General features: G+C 35.0%; 1 protein-coding gene across 1 annotated transcript; it reads right to left on the reverse strand.

Annotated features, from left to right (window-relative positions):
- Window positions 1–1,195: 1,195 nt before the first annotated feature.
- Window positions 1,196–20,844, reverse strand: LOC128869750 (uncharacterized). The gene is made up of 3 exons (XM_054112353.1): window positions 17,776–20,844; window positions 1,461–1,628; window positions 1,196–1,261 (listed from the first exon to the last, which is right to left on the reverse strand). Exons 1-3 carry the CDS (start codon window positions 20,842–20,844, stop codon window positions 1,196–1,198), a joined length of 3,303 nt encoding a protein of 1,100 aa, XP_053968328.1.
- Window positions 20,845–21,140: the final 296 nt, after the last annotated feature.

Genomic DNA, 21,140 nt, shown 5'->3' on the forward strand with positions numbered 1-21,140 from the left:
TTGCACTACCACAGAAAATAGCAGCTCTCTTGAGCAAGCAAGTGCAAGCAAGTGCGCATAACATAACATAACATAACATAACATAACATAACATAACATAACATAACATAACATAACCTAACATAACATAACATAACATAACATAACATAACATAACATAACATAACATAACATAACATAACATAATATAACATAACATAACATAACATAACATAACATAACATAACATAACATAACATAACATAACATAACATAACATAACATAACATAACATAACATAACATATCATAACATAACATAACATAACATAACATGCTGTTCAAGCAAGGTAACGACGCATGAGCAAGATAACGACGCATTTTTTTGTGCGTGCAGCCGGCTACATAGAATTATAAGACGTTATCACGTCAAAAAATAATAATAACATTAAAACAACAGGTATTATTAACAAACTTGGAATTATTTTAAATTCTTCAAGTAAATCAAATTAATAATAATCAATAAGAAAGCATATGCAAATACAAATACGTGAATTTATATATGTACATATACGCATATACTTACATATATACGCTCACTTAAGTAGGAGAGAGCAAGATGTCGAACGTTGCCGTTCGTTTGCTTTGTTTGCTTTGTCGTTCGTTCCGCGCTTTCGCTTGCAGTTCATTCAAGGTAACGGCAATGAGCAAGGTAACGGCAAATGAGCTAGGTAACGACAAATGAGCAAGGTAACGACGAATGAGCAAGGTAACGATAAACGAGGAAGGTAGCGACAAATAAGCAAGGTAACACTAATGAGCAAGGTAACGACACTTTTTTTCGTGCGTGCAGCCGGCTAAATCGAATTATAAGACGTTATCACGTCAAAAAACCTTCAGGAAACACCCATAGCGGTTTTAGAAACTATAAAAAAGCGACATTTTGTAGGCCTGTGTTATTATTTACATTGTTATCGTTATATGCTTCAATAGGGACTAATGTTACGATTGGTTTATGATAACTAAAATATATATCAATGTCTTTGATTGTACATTATCGATATTACGAGAAAAAATTGAACATATTTTAGTTCCGGACTTAGTAGTCGATTCATTTATATTATTATTTATATGTGGACCAAATGTGTCGCGTAGAAAATTTGTTAATTCTACTGCATCATTAGATGCAAAATTAACATTAAAATCACCCCCGAAAATTAGCGGCATCTTATCTTCTCCTCTACTGCGAGCACCAAGAGCATTAGCACCAGCGTGACTGTAGACTAATAATGTGCGGTGTATAAAATATAATATATCGTTTATTTTTTGGTTCGGTGATATGTAAATAGCCTCTAGAATAATGATTTGTCCATTTGGTGTTTGGCACTCTGCAATACAAATATCGCCAACTGGTGTTATTGTTGATGAATATAATTGATATTGCATGGCAGTCAATTCTATGTTTGGTGTTACAATATTTACAGTATCATATTGATTATGGTATATTGCCACTCCTCCTGCTCGAACATTCGGCCGTTTAAATTTGATATCGCAGTTGAAGTTTGGTACGCTGACATCTTCGTCATCACGCAACCACGTTTCTGATAGCATTATTATATTGGATTTGCGTACAACAGCATCAATTGGGTACTATAGTAATATTATATCAGAGAATGTTAATGCAATGAGAAGGTGCAAATGTTACTGTGAGCTTTTTGACGTGATAACGTCTTATAATTCGATTTAGCCGGCTGCACGCACGAAAAAATTTGTCGTTACATTGCTCATTAGTGTTACCTTGCTCATTAGTGTTACCTTGCTCGTTTGTCGTTACCTTGCTCATTAGTGTTACCTTGCTCATTTGTCGTTACCTTGCTTATTTGTAGTTACCTTGCTCATTTGTCGTTACCTTGCTCATTGCCGTTACCTTGAATGAACTGCAAGCGAAAGCGCGGAACGAACAAAGCAAACGAACGGCAACGTTCGACATCTTGCTCTCTCCTACTTAAGTGAGCGTATATATGTATGTATATGCGCATATGTATTTGTACTTGCATATGCCTCCTTATTGATTATTATTAATTTGATAAATTCACGTATTTGTACTTGCATATGCCTCCTTATTGATTATTATTAATTTGATTTACTTGAAGAATTTAAAATAAAACCAAGTTTGTTAATAATACCTGTTGTTTTAATGTTATTATTATTAATTTTTTTATTATATATGAAGGAAAAAATGTATGGTAATATTTACCGTATACCGTATAAGATATGTTGTATACTAATATATGAGGCATTCTCTGAAAAAAAAGCCACTTGAAAAAAAAAAGTTCTTTATTTTTTTTGGCAATAATATATCTTATAGTATATGTAAAAACTAAAATAAAAAATATGGTTTTAGGTCCGTGTAATGCGGGGTTGCCATACTGTCAGGGGTGAAAGTTTTTTGCAAAAAAATTTTCGAACCGCCATAACTTCTAAACGAATGAACGGATTTTAAAACACCTTAAGACTCTTTTGTACAAAATTTCTTAAACTTTAAAACTGTGTATCATAAAAAAATTTTAAATTAATATTTCATTGAAAAAAAATTAAAAAAAATTTTTTTTTTGAATTTTTAACCACTTATGCCCCCTTCGATTTTTTTCAAAAATACCCCAAAATGTTCCTTATTTCATCACCTTTTTACCCCCCAAAGGGAATTTTGGGACAGCAATATTTGTATGAGTTACAAATAAAAAACCAACTCAGTGCAACGCTCTTAATCCAAGGAAATGCTCTACTATCATCCCTACTGCATTATATTATTATCTTTTTCCATCATACTTTACTAAATGTAAGAAAAATTATTATTTAGGAATTTTGTAAAAGAAATTAAAGAGATTTCATGTCCATAAATGGAAAACAAAGTCCTTAAAATTGTCCAAAACTGATAATTGTCCAATACTAACTACATAGTTTAAATTGGAGAATTCAAGTACCCTAAAATTCCGCTAGGTGGCTATGCTGTATGCCTTCTTACAACCGAGTTTATTCACGCGTATTATAAGTACCGTGCCTAACAAAGTGTAACATTTTCTACGATTATCGCATTGAAAGAGTTTTCTACAGTAAGTATTTTTTTTTCACTACTTATTATATGGTTTTTTTTTTAATTATGCCTTTTACTAAGTGCTATAATCCTTTTCAATATGAATATCATAAAAATAAGAATGTACGTAAGGTCAATAGTGGAAAAATTGTTGGAAAAAACGTACCTCACAGTTTGTATTTGTGTGATAAATGTCGTAAACAGCTTGTGAAAGAAGGTTGGCCTAAAGTTACTGGTAAATGTAAATCTAAACCTAAATCTTCTGCATCGTCTACAGATTTAAAGAATTTGGAAGAATTTAAGATTGAGAACGAATTTGAGTCTGAGAATAAATCTGAATCTGATTGTGAGAACGAATCTGATTCAGATTTTTCTTTTGCTAAAGATGATAAATCTACTAATAACGGTAATGATTCCGCTGATTTGTTGCAAATTATTGAAAAATTAAAAAATAAATTCAATGATCCACAGATTAGTAGATTTGAAAAGTATGAATTATTAAAACTTGTACCAGATTCATGGGGAGAAAGAAAAGTAGCAAAGATATTTGGATGTTCACGCCAACTCGTCAAACAAGCAAGAGAAGGAAAAAGCGATAAAATTAATGGAAATTCATTATCTGAAGAAATTAAAACGTTGGTTATTAGTTTTTATGAAAAGGACACAAATAGTCGTCTTTTGCCAGGTAAAAAAGATTTCGTTCCTGTAAAGCAATCCGATGGAAAACGTGTTCATGTACAAAAGCGTTTAATTTTATGTAACCTTTCGGAACTTTATTATCTTTTTAAATTAGAACATCCGAATTGTAAGATAGGATTTTCCACCTTCGCCCGATTGCGACCGAAGCATTGTGTTCTTGCGGGATCATGTGGAACACATTCGGTTTGTGTATGTACTTACCACGAAAATGTGCACTTAATGATTGACGGAGCATCTATACCTTCTTTGACTGAATCCAGTGTTTTAAAACTTACTTCTTATAAAGATTGCTTAAAAATCATGGTCTGGGAAAATGCGACACCTCAATGTCATTCTGGAGAATGTAAAAAATGCGAAAATAATATTGATATTATAAAAGACCATTTAAATGAGATTTTCGAGTCTAACGGAATTAATAAAATTGAGTTTCAAATTTGGGAAAGCACAGACCGTTCAACGTTGATATTTCAAGTTCAGGATAGTAATGAATTTGTTGAAACTTTGTGTGAGAAATTGACAGTTTTGAGGAATCACGATTTTATTGCTAGACAGCAAGCAAGCTATTTAGAGCATCTGAAAAAAAATCTAAAAGAAGGAGAATTGCTATTATTATGCGATTTTGCAGAGAATTATGCATTCGTTGCTCAAAATGCTGCTCAGTCATTCCACTGGAACAACAATCAAGTTTCCACTCATACAACTGTGTACTATTATGTTAAAAATCAGAAACTTGAACATAACAGTATAGTTGTTCTTTCTGATGATCTCACGCATAATACTGTAGCTGTGCATGCATTCCAGAAGATTCTTATGAAACATTTAAAGGAGCAAAGTTTATCGATAAATAAAATAATATATATTATTTTACTGATGGAGCAGCACAACATTATAAGAATCGATTTAACTTTGTTAATTTGTTGAATCATAAGAAGGACTTTGGAGTGGATGCTGAATGGCACTTCCATGAAACTGCCCATGGGAAAGGTCCTTGTGACGGTATTGGTGGAAATTTAAAAAGATTGGCAGCTCGAGCGAGCTTACAACTTCCACCTTCCCAACAAATTTTGACAGCAGAAGCTCTTTTCAATTGGGCAAAGAAAAATCTTGAACGAACTTTCGTGTATTTTTCTTCAAAAAAAGAACAAAATGTGCTCGAAAATTCCTTGAAAGTCAGATTTTCTTTAGCAAACAGAATTAAAGGTACCCAAAAGTATCACGCATTTATCCCTATCGGTAACGAAGAATTGTTATTAAAAACATTTAGTTTCTCTGAAGAATCTGTAGTTTTTCCACCAAAGCGTGGACGTAAACGCAAAAGCACATGAACATCAAGTTAAGATTCAGTATACATAATTATTTTACTTAAAAAACTAAAAAACCAAAAAAAAAAAATTATAAAATTGAAAAAATACAAAAAAAGTTTAAAAATAATAAAAAAACAAAAAAATAAATAAAAAAAATGAAAAAATAAAAAAAATAAAAAAGGGATTAAATGTCTGCTACGTCCACGTCGTTAATCCTGGGTTACGCTAAATGCAGATAATAAAAGTCCATAAATCAATGATTTTTCATCATAGCAACAGCTTGAAATCTAAGGAATCCTGTTTGCTTGTCTTATTTTTTACTTCCTTTTCACAGCTTCTGATAAATTATTGCAATTTGTAGTCAAACAAATAGATTGGTTAGATTGAGAGCGTTGCACTGAGTTGGTTTTTTATTTGTAACTCATACAAATATTGCTGTCCCAAAATTCCCTTTGGGGGGTAAAAAGGTGATGAAATAAGGAACATTTTGGGGTATTTTTGAAAAAAATCGAAGTGGTTAAAAATTCAAAAAAACAATTTTTTTTAATTTTTTTCAATGAAATATTAATTTAAAAATTTTTTATGATACACAGTTTTAAAGTTTAAGAAATTTTGTACAAAAGAGTCTTAAGGTGTTTTAAAATCCGTTCATTCGTTTAGAAGTTATGGCGGTTCGAAAATTTTTTTGCAAAAAACTTTGACCCCTGACAGTATGGCAACCCCGCATTACACGGACCTAAAACCATATTTTTTATTTTAGTTTTTACATATACTATAAGATATATTATTGCCAAAAAAAATAAAGAACTTTTTTTTTTCAAGTGGCTTTTTTTTCAGAGAAAGCCTCATATGTATATAAACATGCATATATGTACATATACAATTTCGCGCAATTTTCAAAAAGAACAAATCTATATGTAAAGATGCATACAAATCATATGGACATATCAAATATACGAATCTATTCCGTATGCAAGCAAATGTAAGCTAATGTGCTTGAACTGCAAGCGAGAGCGCGGAACGAACGACAAAGAGCACAATCGGCCCCCGCGTTCGGCAACGTTCGACATCTGGCTCTGTCCTACTTGAGTGAGCATATATATGTATGCATATGTATGTATATGCGCATTTGTATATAAATTCACATACTTGTATTTGCAAATGCCTTCTTCCTGTGTGCATGGTAATGAACCATTTCTCTGTTGAGAATAGGACGATGATAGAAAAAGTAGGAAATGAAAGGGAGTGTTTCGAGTGTAAAATGTCTTGAAAAAGGCAAATCGATGATGGTGCCTCTTAGTGTTGTTGACTTATTAACGTCTGATGCACAATCGAAATTGAAGATATCTTTCATGAATTTGATAAGTGTTTCGTCATTTTTCACGTTTGTGTAAATTGATTTAGAGAAAATATGCTGCAGTACATGCGGTATTTACTTCGCATCTATCACAAGAGCTGCAGAGCACAGGCGAGCAGCTCACATTGCACCAGCTAAGCAAGCGCGTATGTTCCGCAAAGTGCGACCCTAACGGATTGTCACAAGACGAGCTAATGAGTTACTGTGAGCAAGCGTCAACGGCTTAGAGTGGCTAGATTAGAACGAAGTTGAAGGAGCACATGATTTTACTGAAAATCTTATGGACATGTTGGTCCCAATAGTCTCTCTTGAAACCGCGCATGATTCTCCATGGACTGAATTAGAGTAGATATTCTTTTTTTAATCGCAGTAGTTACGATTTAAGTCTTCTATTGTTAAATTTTTATTACACTTATAACTCTCAGCAATATTCATTACTAGTCTTAACTAGTCGTAAATAAAAGCACGAAGCAACTTTTTTTTCTTTTTACAATAACAATCCAACGCGTTTACATAAGAAACCCACATTTTGAAAAATCTCACGTGAGATTGGGGGATGGGGGAGGGGGTTGAATAAAATCTCACGACATCTCACCAGGGGGGAGGGAGGGTCAGAAAATTGAAAAAAACACCTCACGTAATTTATGGACGCCCCCTATGTTACTACATCCATGCGCGTTCATACATTCATGCATATATGCGCGAGCACAGCGCTCCCTTCTTGATTCCGTGTACTTTTGTCTTTCACCAGTCGATATTCCTAATATTGTACTTACAAAAACCCAATACTTTGATAGACGCAAATGCAACAGCAAGCGCAACGCGATGGCCGCTTTACCACCACACATTCTAAAATGTTCTAGAACACAACAAAAACACATACCTCACATGCGCATGTCGCCCGAAGCTAAAATCTAAGCCTAGCGACTACAAAAACAAAATACATTCGTAGACGCAGTCGCAGCGGCCATGATTCTATCAGCGACGGCGCTGAACAATTTAGAACAAAAACAAAAAGTTCATTCATAAGTTCGAGCACATATTTCAATTTCATTCATAAAACGACCCGCCCATATGCCAATTTTCGCGACCATTCGAAAATAGTCAATATTGGAATATTTCGCGTGGAATTATTTGCCAATCTATATATATAAAAATTAAGCCGAAAAAAAGTGTGCATTTGTCCGGGGTAATCTCAGCAACGCGTATAAGGAAAACAATGAAAGTTTCACACATTGTTGGTGTTGCTTTGGCAAAGGTTTCTGTGAAGTTTGGTTGAAATCCGATAACGCGTGTGTGTGCGGAGCGTCGGTTAAGTGAGTGTGTTTTTGCTATTTGCCGCACGTATTTTTTGTACCGCACATAGCATTCACTAGAATTGAATACATTTTGGTCGTGTGTGTCTGGGCCGATTATTATGAAATTTGGTATATATATGGGGCATTCTTTCTCAACGGGAGACCCCTATCCATCCAAAAATGTTTTTGACCTAGAGAGTTCTAATAGGGCTTAAAATTTAGCTCTTTTTATCTACTTTTCAATGCAGAGTGGCCAAAAACGAAATCCAAGATGGCTCACTTAATATGGCTAAAAATGTAATCGCAATTCATTACATTCATTCTAATAACCTATGCCAAAAAAATTCATTTCATCGGAAAGAGTTGTACGAGGTCTCAAAATTTAGCTAATAAAGTTTACTTTAAAATACAAAGTGAAAAATTTAAAAATCCAAGATGGCGGCCACAACATGGCGGCTAATTTTTTAAAACTACTCAAATTTTAAAATTTATTACTCGCGGTTTTTTGGGTCGCTGATTACAAATCTGGTGTTAGATTTGCAAATTCCAAAATGGCGGATCCAATATGGCGGACGGATTTTTAAAAAAACTCATGAATTCGCATGAAACTCGTTACTCAGGGGTTTAAGTGGATTTGAGTAGTTTTAAAAAATTAGCCGCCATGTTGTGGCCGCCATCTTGGATTTTTAAATTTTTCATTTTGTATTTTAAAGTAAACTTTATTAGCTAAATTTTGAGACCTCGTACAACTCTTTCCGTTGAAATGAATTTTTTTGGCATAGGTTATTAGAATGAGTTTAATGAATTTTGATTACATATTTAGCCATATTAAATGAGCCATCTTGAATTTAGTTTTTGGCCACTCTGCATTGAAAAGTAGATAAAAAGAGCTAAATTTAAAGCCCTATTAGAACTCTCTAGGACAAAAATATTTTTGGATGGATACGGGTCTCCCGTTGAGAAAGAATGCCCCATATATATTTTTCCACGGTGAAGGTTAGTATAATATGCTTATTGATTCCACTCGCCACCAGGTGGCGCTGCCAAAGGCCAAAACGAGGACCCGGGTAACCCTAGGATGTGTTTTTACATTGTGGGTATCAAATCAAAGCTACTGATGAGTGCTTTAATACAGAGTATTTTTTAGATCTCTGAGTGACCAGGGGAGAATATAGCCGAAAAGGTGGACCAAGGTACCCTTGGATGTGTTTGTACAATATGGGAAGCTGTTGATGAAAGCTTTGAAGTGAAGTAATTTTTACTGCCCGGGATAAAGAAAGGAGATGGAGCTGGAGATGGAAGAGGAAAAGGAATAGCTACAGGAAGAGGAAGAGAAAGAGGAAGACCACTTATTATTAAAAATTAAAAAAAAAAATTCTAAAAAAAATTTAAAATGTTACATATACGCTTATTATATAAACGTTAATCTGAAGGCAGTTATAGTGAAAAATTCATTGTATCATTGCCGGCGTGATTGGTGATCGTTTCCTTAATTTTTTGTAGAAAGGTTATGCTATTAATAAGTCACAAGGCCAAACTTTATCAATTTGTGGTATTGATTTAGAATACCCATGCTTTTCTCATGGCCAACTTTATGTTTCATGCTCTAGAGTTGGTAAGCCATCGGTATTGTTCATTTATTCAACAACGCATGGAAAAACGAAGAATATTGTATACCAAAGAGCATTACAATATAAAAGTAATAAAGTAAATCACATCAAACGTTTTTTAATTGTTACTATTATTCAAAACTTCTTTCATTACTATTTATGTACGAGAATTTTTATAAAAAACACACAGTATTTTTCGGCTTAATTTAATTAATTAATCTAGATTTTTTTTAAAGACGACCAGCGGAACGGGCGGGTTTTCGCTAGTATTTGATAAATCTTGAATTTTTGTCATGTCGAGGGCCGCGGCTCCGTATGTATGTATGCACTCTTATATGTATGTAAATATGTCTTCTAACTGTTCGACTGTCGCGAGTTAATGCGACTTAGATTCCTTGAACAATTCCAGCGAATCACACATTTCTGTCCGCAAAGCCGCATATATGTACCCTATGATCAAAAAGTACCGGGAATGTTTAAATAAAACATAACAGAGTTAAATTTCAGGCAAATCTATATTATCTCCTTCAAAATATGACCCGTCTGAAGCAACACACATGTGCCAACGTTTAACCCAATCCTCCAAACACCCCCGGCAGGCCGACATGGTCTTCAGCTCCTTCGCCGTATTCTCTTTGATCTTTTTGATCGGTGCGATGACGCGTTATCATCACGCAAAATCCAAGAATTGTTTGCTCACATTTCCGGCCGTTTACAACATACAGCATCTCTCAAAGGCTTCAAAACGGATAAATAATATTCTTTATTGACTGTCTGGCCCGATGGAAGGTACTCATGGTGTACTATGCGTTGGCAATCGAAGAAAACAGTCAACATCACCTACCCTTTTTGCTCATAGGGTATACATATCCCATCTTTTCACTGACGGACAAGAAGGCGGTCGCAGTTGTTGTTTTTTATATGCATACATTTTGCGTTCGTTGAAGGCTTGTATATATTTATATATATAATATTTATATACATATGCGTGTATGCGCGTTTGGCTTTCTGGATGCACCCATGGATATTAGAACATTTTCTCATCAATATGTGTATGTAAGTAGTTCAGATTTGACTAAAGAGATTAAATATAGGAATGCATATTCATATGATTGCCTTTATGGCTGTTTTACATATAAATCCATTCAAAAGAAGTATGAATAATGTTATATAGAAAATAAATTTCTAAATAACAGGTATTAGAAAAACCTGAATACACTATTTTAAATCAATTCTAATTAAACCAAATACAAAAAATTAAATAAAAATATCGAACAAAGAAAAGTGTGTACAGGACTTGAACCTGAGTCAAATATGGGACGACGTACTGCATACACGACACGTCTTTCACGATTGCGCTAAACTATAATTACTAATGAAATTTTCTAAATCACTCATTTATTCGATTCGCAGTTTTATATGCACATATTCTGCGTTAGTTGAAAGTTTGTATGCGTAATCATATGCATATGTATGTGTGTATGCGCGTTTGGCTTTCTGGACGGATATTAGAATGATATTTTCTCATCAATATAATTTGAATTTGATGAAAGAAATTAAAGACGTATGTACATATTTTCTGTTTTGATTGATTTATATAAAAATCAGGTCATATCCAGTATGAACTATTTTATACCGAAAGGAAATTTCCATTTATGAAATACAAAAAAAACAGTATTTTAAAGAAATTTTAATTAAAATAAACTCAAAAATTTTACTAAACTTTCCTGGTTTGAATTGAAAAAAAAAAATGTGCAAGAAAAAAAATATGACTTCAGGACTTGAACCTGAATTAAATACGTGCCAAAAAACAAAACGAATAATTCCGCCGTCTTTTGGCTTCTGCCGCGCGGCCTTCTTAATCGCAAATTTATTCGCTTCGCTGTGGGCATGAAATAAGTCGATTTCCTTAGTAGTGTGCCGAAAAATCTTATGAAATTCCTCAGTAGTTTGGTAAACGCAGAAAAAATCTGAATTCCTGTCCTAGCGTGGTAAGTAAATATAGAAACCCTCCACTCGCGTCACTCGCGTGGTAAATATCTGCAATTCCCCACGAGTGAGCAAAGTTGAATTTGAAATTACCTTAGTATGAATCTACAAATTAGTACTCGAAAAAAGCTCATTTAACATTTGCTCCTTCTCATTGCATTAACATTCTCTTTGTTATATTCTAACGTCTTGTATATAATGTATACGTGGTTTTCTCTTGCTCCTACAATACAAGTAACGTCGTACGACTTAGACTAGAGCGTAGGAGTGGGAGAAAAGACGAAGAATCGCGCAATGCTGAGTGATGTCTTCTTAACTGGAATCGTTAACCGTACAAATATTTTTTCTTAACTAGCGCAACCGGTGAGCTCCACCGGCTTATTGATGGGTGAATAACTCCACTTTGCTGCATATCCTGGATTATCAGATTTGCTAGTGGAAATCGACGTGGAATTAGGCTAATTGGCTTTACATTGCTGTATTTATTCAATGTTTCACGGTGGCAGACTTCCCAAAATCGCCGTTGAATAGGTAGCCGTATTTCTCCAGCAATCTCTCAGCTCTCGTCCTCTCTGACTATCTTACTTCTTGCAACCAAGTCCTGTTGTGGTCCATCGCAGTTTACTATGGCTCCCTTAGCCTAAATAACTGGTGACTTGAAATTATTTAGGGCACTTACTTGAGCCCTCGTGTCTTCTTGCGCCTTCACTAGTGTCCTTCCCACGATTATGTTGCTAAGGAGACCGCTTCTATGACTCACACTACCCTTGTCCCACAGCCTCCTTCCACATTAGCCCATATGACTGCTTCAGATTTTGGTGGAATCCATTGACGGTGACTTAAGGTTACGTTTGTACACATAGCTCATACACAGTGCTCAACGGTATCTCCTTATTCTGACATGACAGAACCCTTTTACCCAAATCCAAGGCAAATCCGTGCAGCAGCATGAAGTCTACGCCAATTATTACTTCATCCGTGATTGCAGCCAATAAAATTGTTTGCACACAAAGCTCCAATAACGACTTCTCAAACCACAACTCGAGCTCCTTCACGTAAACTGAGGAAAGGACTCTTTTATTACATATAATTAGCGCGTACACCCTGTTTTTTGGTGTTTGGCCGACCTCCTCCTCCTATTTGTGGTGTGCGTCTTGATGTTGTTCCACAAATGGAGGGACTTACAGTTTCAAGCCGACACCGAACGGCAGATATTTTTTATGAGGAGCTTTTTCATGGCGGAAATACACTCTTAGGTCTCCCATTGCCTGCCGAGGGGCGACCGCTATTAGAAAAAACGTTTCCTTCCTTTTTGTCTTTCACCGAGATTCGAACCTAGGTTCTCTCTGAATTCCGAATGGTAGTCACGCACCAACCCATTCGGCTACGGCGGCCATAAAGATCATTAGCCTTAGAGTAAATTTTCAAGTCATCGGCATATAGGAGAAATCTCGTTGAAGAGAAACACGAGAAAATGTTGTTTATGAAGATAATAAAAAGCAATGGTCCTAAGATGCTAACCAGGGGATGTTAGAGGAAGCAATAAATGGTTCCGATGAAATACCAACAATAATAACACTAGAACTCCTGTTGCCCAATTACGATTAAGTCCATTCTAAAAAGATAGAATTAAAACCAAAACTGGCCAATTTAGTTATTAAGATTTTGTGGGAAATCGTATCAAAAGCTTTAGAGAAATGAGAGTAAATTACATCCATTTGGACGCCACGTCGAAAAGACGCAAAGCAATCTGCCGTATATAATTAAGAATTAATTGATGTAGATTGAACCGCCACAAACGCTTGCTGATTAGGACTAATCAGTTGTTTTACAATAAAATAGAGCTTATCTTTAATAATGCATTCAAAGAGTTTAGAGACAGGGTAGTTTCGAAATGGGTCTATAGTTCGGAATGCCACTCTTATTACCACTTTTAAATATAGGAGTGATGGTGGTATACTTCCAATCATTAATGAAGAAACAAGACGACAAAGACTTGTTAAATATTAATGTAAGTGGAGTCACCAAACGCGCACAATTATTTAGCAAAATGATCGGGAGACCATCCACATCAGCCAGAGACGAGGTTTTAATTTTTCTTAACCTTCCTCCTTTCCTCCATAATGTCTTCGTTCATAAGAATGAGGGACCCAAAGTTGAAGACTGATAATAAATTTATTGAGTGATTTCCACAAATGTCAATCAAATCATCCTTAAGTAAGTCGTCATCAGTCACAAAATTAGACGAAAAGAAATCCGCAAATAGATTTGACGCTTCACTCATAGTGGAAGCAGTACCGTTATAAAAACCATTAATTGGAATTTTTGACGCTTTTTCACAGATTGAATGTAATGCCAAAAGTTTTTGGGGCTTTTTTGATATTAAGTTCAAAGTTACGAGCATTTTTTTTATATAAATACCTCTTTAGAGTGGTGTACAAGAGTAATGTACACCGTGAGATTGCTGTATTTAATCTGACCTCTTTATTGAATATTTCTTTCTTATATACATTTTCTAATACTAATTTCTTCACTACGTATATATGTGTGTGTGTGTGTGTGTACATGCGTAAATGTGTATTCTTATCTTCATTGTATACATCCGATACCAATGCATTTTAAGTGCACTAAAATGTATGTGTCTTATGCAGAATCAGTAAATCCTGGTAGGAGATAAACGACCAACGTATTGATCTTTTATATTTGTTTAGGTTCACTGTTGACTTAAGTGCATCTAACGCACGTATTAAAACAATTGATGATCGGTTGTCAGTTGCTGCTTGTGTGCATTGGTATATTGGTGTATGCGTGTTTCTTTCATGCTTATATTATCTTTATGTTTTCTGTATACACTGTAAGTTATGTATTTTGTTCAGATAAGCAATTTTCACATATTTTATGAGCAAGGGTCACATTAGAATTCTATTGCTTATCATTGCATTTGACATTTAGTGGACTGTATATTTTTCCTGTTTATTTCGTCGGTTTACGTATGTTTGCATATGTATGTATGAATGTGTTATATTTATAAAATCCTATCTCTATTGCGGCAGAGTTTCATGTTCATATTTTTATGAACATTCTGCCAGGGGCCAAAATTGTGTTGTTTAAACATATTAGCCAAATGTGATTGTTGACATTTTACTTAATTATGATTATGTCTAACTGGTAGTTCAAATGGAACAGCCACAACAGTTCTTCTTTTACATTTTGATCTTATATATAAAATAACTATGATTAACCCTATTATGAAAACTAAAGTTAGCGAAGCATGACCACTAACGTGATGAAAATTGATACCCTTCAATTTGATATTTTCTTTTTTGAGAAATTCTATTTGCTGTTTGAGCGTTAGGATATCTTGGTGTTGTTTATTAAGGTCGAATCAAAAGGTTTAATTCGCAGTTCTGAAATATCTTCAATGTCTTTTACCCAAGAAGAAGATAGCAATTCTTTATTGATTTCGGATTGTACGTGATGAGATGCTGTTAAAGTTACTCCTTCATGTCGAGCTGTACATCCTTCTCTTATTGTGATAATGCCTTGATTAGGGATTTTCATTCGCATTTGTTGGTTGTTATCACATTCTAGATGTATTGTTGATTTGCTAAACAACTTGTAAAGCCAACGATTTTGAGAAGATAATTTAATCCAAACATTTTCATTTGTAGCGGGCTTGAATCCACATACTTCATTTTCCAACTGTTTCAATGCTGCTACTTCGCATGAATTGTCCGTAGCTGACTTCCAAGCCCAGTTCCCTGGACATTGATAATGATCTTCCAAGTTTTTTAAACACTTATCTAGATCGACTTGGTTTATCAATACATATTGATTTAAATCAAACTTGTATACTAAATATTCTGCTTTTATATCAGGGATAATCATGTTCCCTTTGTATTTTATTGGCAGTGGATTTAATTTGTATGCATATGACGGTTCATATGATATTAAGGGAATTTCTATGTTTATGACTAGTCGTGAATCGACAATTAACCCTTTAGCAGTCATCGACTTATAGATTTCTTTTAATTCATTACCGAACTGTTTTCCAGGTAGTACTAATTTGTGTGGCAGCTTGTTTCTGATAAGTGCAATTTCTTTATTAAGTTGTGAAGGTTTTATTAGTTTTGGATTTATGCGACCATGATTTATGTCAATTAGTAAATTGATTATCGAAGTTTGGATATCTTCACATTCGTCCATAACTATTCCTATTTGAATGGTTAATATCTGAAACATCAAGGTCATTCGCTCGGCATTTTGATCTTTAACTAGTTCATGATAAAATTTATTTAGCTGTTCATTCATTTTTTGAAAATTTTTGTTAACTTCATCGGTTGTCTTTTTTAATATATTTATTGTAGAATCAACTATTGATGTCTGTCTCTTAAACAACTTTGCGATATTCTTTTGGTTTTCAAAAATATTTTTAATATTTGATTCCATATTCTCTCGGTCGTCAGCATCCATAATTCCAAATAATATATGGTAAATTGAGCCAAAAAATTCGAATGGTGCTCGTCTTTTTCTATTTTCTTGCTTCATGAACAGTTCGTTATTTGACTTAAGGCTATTATATTTATGCTTTAAAGTTGCGGTAATCATTACACAGGCCTCTTCATAATATGTCAATATTTTGCATTGATGTTCAAGTCTGTTAATAAATTCTTTTACTCCATCCATCCGATCGTAATAGGAACCTAACTCGTAATAAATGATTAAATCCCATTTTGCATTTATTATGTATATTTTGCCGATCGGATCCAAATATATTGCGGTATTATTTCTTAGCTCAGCCACTGAAGCTCCTGTTTTAGCCGTATCATTTATGTATAATGCCTTAACTTGCATTGCTAGCATGAGCAACGTAAAGAACCACATCATCAATGTCTTCGTTCTTTTCTGCCCTCCTGGGCCCGCCGAATTTTTTGCTATTCTTGATGTCAACAGGCTTGCAGCTTGATTTGGCTCTTCCGTTTTGCTGCTGTTTGTTGTCTCTAGTGGGCACAGCTTGTGAACGGGCCGTTTAAGTATCCCATTTTGCAATTTCAGAGTTACAACTCTGGTTTTTCCATCGCTTCCAGGATGGGTTTTTATAACTTTGCCTAATGGCCACTTTGCTGGATGACTTTCTTCATTTTTAATAATTACTATTTGACCTACTGCTAGATTGTCCTGTTTGGTTTTCCATTTCATTCGTTGTTGCAACATTGTGACATATTCGCTTTCCCACCGTTTCCAAAAGTCTCTTTTCATTTTTTGTATTAGTTTCCACCTATCTAACGAACCCCTTGTTGTGTCATCAATTGCTTCAGGACAGTCTATTAATGGGCATCCTATTAAAAAATGCCCAGGTGTTAAAACATCTATATCGCTTTCACTATCGATCGCACATAAGGGTCGTGAATTTAGCACTGCTTCAATCTGTGATAGCAAAGTAATCATCTCTTCAAATGTCAATTTACTTTCGCCTATCACTCTTTTTAAATGATATTTCACTGATTTGACTCCAGCCTCCCACATTCCTCCGAAGTGAGGAGCTGCCGGCGGCCCAAAATGCCATTGAATTTTGTCTGCTTCTAATATGGGAGCTACTGTTGAGTTTTTCTTGATTGCCTTTTTGAAATCTAAGTCTAACTTTCTACAAGCTCCGACAAAATTTGTTCCATTGTCTGAGTATATATGCTGACTCTTACCCCTTCTAGCAAAAAATCTTTTTAAAGGAGCTAGAAACGCTTCAGTTGTTAAATCACTTACTGCCTCTAAATGAATAGCCTTTGTTGCCATACATACAAATACAGCTATGTATCCTTTAAATGTTTTTATTCCCCTTCCTTTGGAACATTTCATATGTATTGGACCTGCATAGTCTACACCAACGTGTGAAAATGGAATTGACAACCACACTCGAAATTCTGGAAGATTTCCCATTATTTGTTTAGCTGCTTCCTTTCGGTAACGTATGCAGCGACTACAAGCTCGAATGTTTTTTTTATGGAATTCTTTAATCCAATTATCCAATAATTCCTTCTAATCGTTGCTTCCATTAACTTATTTCCTCCATGTAAGGTTGTTTTATGAACATGTTCAATAATCAATTTTGACAAATGTGATTTATTTAATATTATTGGGTGCTTCTGATCGAACTGAAGCTTTGCATTTCCTAACCTACCTCCTACGCGAAGGATTCCATTGTTATCTAAAATTGGATCTAAGCTTGCAATTTTACTTGTACTGCTAATTTCTTTTTTGATTTCTAAGCTCTGTATTTCCTCTCTAAATTGTAATCTTTGCTGATATCCTATTATTCTCTGTTCAGCTTCTTTTAGTTCTGATTTTACTAAGTACGCAGGATATTTTTGTCCTCGTATTCTTTTTATAAATCGCAATATGTAAGCTACAACCCTTATTAATTTGGTTAAACTAGAATATTTTAATATTACCTCATCTAAAAAATGTGATTCTTTTGATGTTGTGACATACACTGCATCGATTTTAACGCTATTCTGTGTTGGCCATTGATGTTCTTCTCCTTGTAACCATTTGGGACCTCTCCGCCATAGCTCGTGCTCCACTAGTTTGTTCGCAAATATCCCTCTGGATGCTACATCAGCTGGATTGTCCTTTGTTCTAACGTGTTGCCATATTGCAGTGGAAGCATATAATTTGATTTCTTCTACTCTCGTTTTAATGAACTTATCTTTACTTCGGGAATTCTTTATCCATGCTAACGTTATAGATGAGTCGCTCCAAGCAAATATTTTAACTTCTCTATTGATAACTGTCTTTATCCTTTGCAGCAATTTAGAAAGTAGGTGAGCCGCGCATAGCTCCAGTTTTGGCAATGTCTTCTTATTTTTAATCGGGTTCACTTTGGTTTTACCAGCAATTATCGTTATAACTGATCCAACTTTAGCATATACAACTGCCGCGTACGCTTTTTCTGACTCATCTGCGAATCCATGTAGTTCAATTTTAAAGTCGTTTTTTGTTTCAAACCATCTGGGAATTTTTATTCTTTTTATCGCTGGTACGTGCTGCATAAACTCCTGCCATTCTTTTGCCAAATTTTCGTCGAGTAACTCATCCCAGTTGAGTTTCATCAACCAAAGTTTTTGTATAAACAACTTTGCTAAAACAGTCATTGGTGAAAGCCACCCCATCGGATCGAAAATTCTCGCCAAATCAGATAAAGCTTTCCTTTTTGTTACTAGCTTTTCCGTTGAAAGATTCATATTAAATCCAAACATGTCTTTGGCCGGGTCCCATTGTATACCCAATGTTTTAACTGTTTCGTCTTCTGCTATTTTTATTACCTCATTTTCGCTATTTGTTGGAATTGTTGTTATAATCTCACTGTTATTAGACATCCACTTTCTTAAGTGAAATCCACATTTTTTTAGTTGTTTCGAAATTTCGAACTGAATGACTTTACATTCATTTATTGAATCTGCTCCTGTCATTAAATCGTCCATGTAGAAGTCGTTTTTAATGATGTTTGAAAGCAAATAATTGTAAGGCTCGCAGGATTTGGCAGTTTCTTGTAAAGTTCTCGTTGCAAGAAAAGGAGCGGATGCTGTTCCATACGTAACTGTTTGCAGCTTGTATTCTCCTATCGGCCCTTCCTTCGCTTCTCTCCACAATATACGTTGATAATCTTGATCACTTTCTGCTACTTTAATTTGTCGATACATCTTTTCAATATCACTTGTTAACACATATTGCCAAAGTCTCCATTTGGTAATTATGTCAAATATATCTTTTTGAAGTCTCGGGCCTATTAAAAGGATGTCATTTAAACTACTTCCATTTGTAGTTTTTGCAGATGCATCGAAAACTACTCGTAGTTTAGTTGTGAGACTGCCTTCTCGAATTACGGCTTGATGTGGCAAATAGTATTTTCCGCAATTATTTCCACTTGCTTTTTTCATGTGGCCCATTTCTAAATAGTCTCTCATAAATTGCACATATTGTTTTCTTAGGTTGTCATCTGAAGCCAACTTTTTCTCAAGATTAAGAAACCTCGCCATTGCTTGTTTGCGAGAGTCGCCTAAGTCTTTTTTTTTTTTAAGAGGTAGATTGACGACAAATCTATTATTTTCATCTCTTGTTGTCGTTTTATCAAATATCTTCATGCATTCATCATCATCTTCTATATATGTTGGTGCTGTGGTGTCTTCTATTTCCCAAAACTTCTCCAACGTTGTGGTCACCGCCGCTAGAATTCTACCATTTTTTCTCGGTTGTTGTAAAACTCCCGACAATATCCATCCTAATTTCGTAGCTTGGCCTAGTATTCGATCTTTCTTAAATATGCCTTCTTCTAATATGTCAGCATATACATCTCCTCCAATAACGACGTCGATTCGATCTGACCTATTGAAGTTGGGATCAGCTAAGGTATAGTTTCTCCATTGTTCTATATCCCATTTAAATGTTTTATCAGGTTGTGCACTCGCCAATTTCGGCAAAATCAGTGCTTCGACATTGTATACTTCGTTGCTTAGGAATCTCGGCCTGATTTCAATGTTGACTTTAAATTTGGAGACTCCCACTGTAGTAATTCCTAGCCCTTGTAGCTCAGTTACTTCTCTTCTCTTTGGTAAGTGTAGTATTTGAGCGGCTTCTTTAGGAATGGTAGTCTTCTGTGATCCTTGATCGATTAGTGCTCGCAATGTCACGTACTCTCCATTTGCCGCCTTCACTCTTATCTGGGCTGTTGCTAGAATTATTGCTGTTTCGGAGTTTTTTGTCATCATGATTTTTTTTTTTATAGCATTTTCTTCAACTGCTCCTTTTTCCTTCTGGAATTCATTGTAATGCAGTAAATTATGATGATTTCTTCCACACTTACTGCATTTTTTCTTATTCTTGCAATTGCCTTCATATACGTGGTCGAGGCAAATATTGCATAGCTTATTGTTTACTATGAAACCTCTACGATTTATCGTAGTCAATGCCTGGAACCTTCTGCATTCAACAATTTGATGCCCAGGAATCTTGCAATATATACAGGTCTTTTGTGCAGCTGTATAGAATGTGGGTGCTCGTTGTGGCTGCTTTTGATTGCTCCATTTAGTTGTTTTCCTGTCTCGTATAGCTTCTAGAGCTTGATATTGCTGCTCCAGAAAACGGAAAACATCATCTAGGCTTTGGATATCCCTAGTTTTCTTGACATTCTGCTCATATAACCGGAGACTTTCTTTGTCTAGTTTCCGAACAACTATCCGAGCTATAATTGCTTGCTCGTCATTTAAATTCAATTTAAGCCCTTTTAGAGCATAAATGCATTTCTTGGTGGTATCCAAAAGCTGCTTCATGCTTGCCGCACTTTCCCCATTTGCTGTTGGTTGATCAAAAAGTCTGTCCACTTGTGTTGTGGATTGCAGCCTTTTGTTTTCATATCTTTCCTGGAGGATTTGCCAAGCGGCTTCATAGTTGTATTCAGTTACCGGTAAATGCTGAATTAATCTTCCAGCTTCTCCTCCTAATGACGACTTCAGCCGGAACATCTTTTCTACTTCGAATTATGCACCAAACCTTGGAAAAGATCGCTAAATGATGACCATTGATTCATCTCGCCATAAAATATCGGAATCTTAATCTTCTGTAGTTTCATCGTAGATGACACAGCTTGTGTTGGCGTGCACCTTTTCAATTTATCTGTTAACTTCTCAATGTTAACGCTGTATTTTTCTCGGAAGTCCTCCATTTGTTCTTCTATTGAGTCTTTAGAAAAAGCTTCTTCTACATATTCAAACTGTATTTGAAGCTTAGTTTTGAATTCTCTTATTTCTTCGACAGAATC

The sequence above is a fragment of the Anastrepha ludens genome, chromosome X (genome assembly GCF_028408465.1).
Source record: "Anastrepha ludens isolate Willacy chromosome X, idAnaLude1.1, whole genome shotgun sequence".
Taxonomy (NCBI): domain Eukaryota; kingdom Metazoa; phylum Arthropoda; class Insecta; order Diptera; family Tephritidae; genus Anastrepha; species Anastrepha ludens.

Coding starts and splice junctions, on each gene's coding strand:
- LOC128869750 (XM_054112353.1), bottom strand. CDS start 20,844: ATGTTCCGGCTGAAGTCGTCATTAGGAGGAGAAGCTGGAAGATTAATT. Junction 1,629..17,775: donor AATCACATTTTTTAGATGAG/GTAATATTAAAA, acceptor ATATTACTATAG/TACCCAATTGATGCTGTTGT. Junction 1,262..1,460: donor ACCATAATCAATATGATACT/GTAAATATTGTA, acceptor GCACATTATTAG/TCTACAGTCACGCTGGTGCT.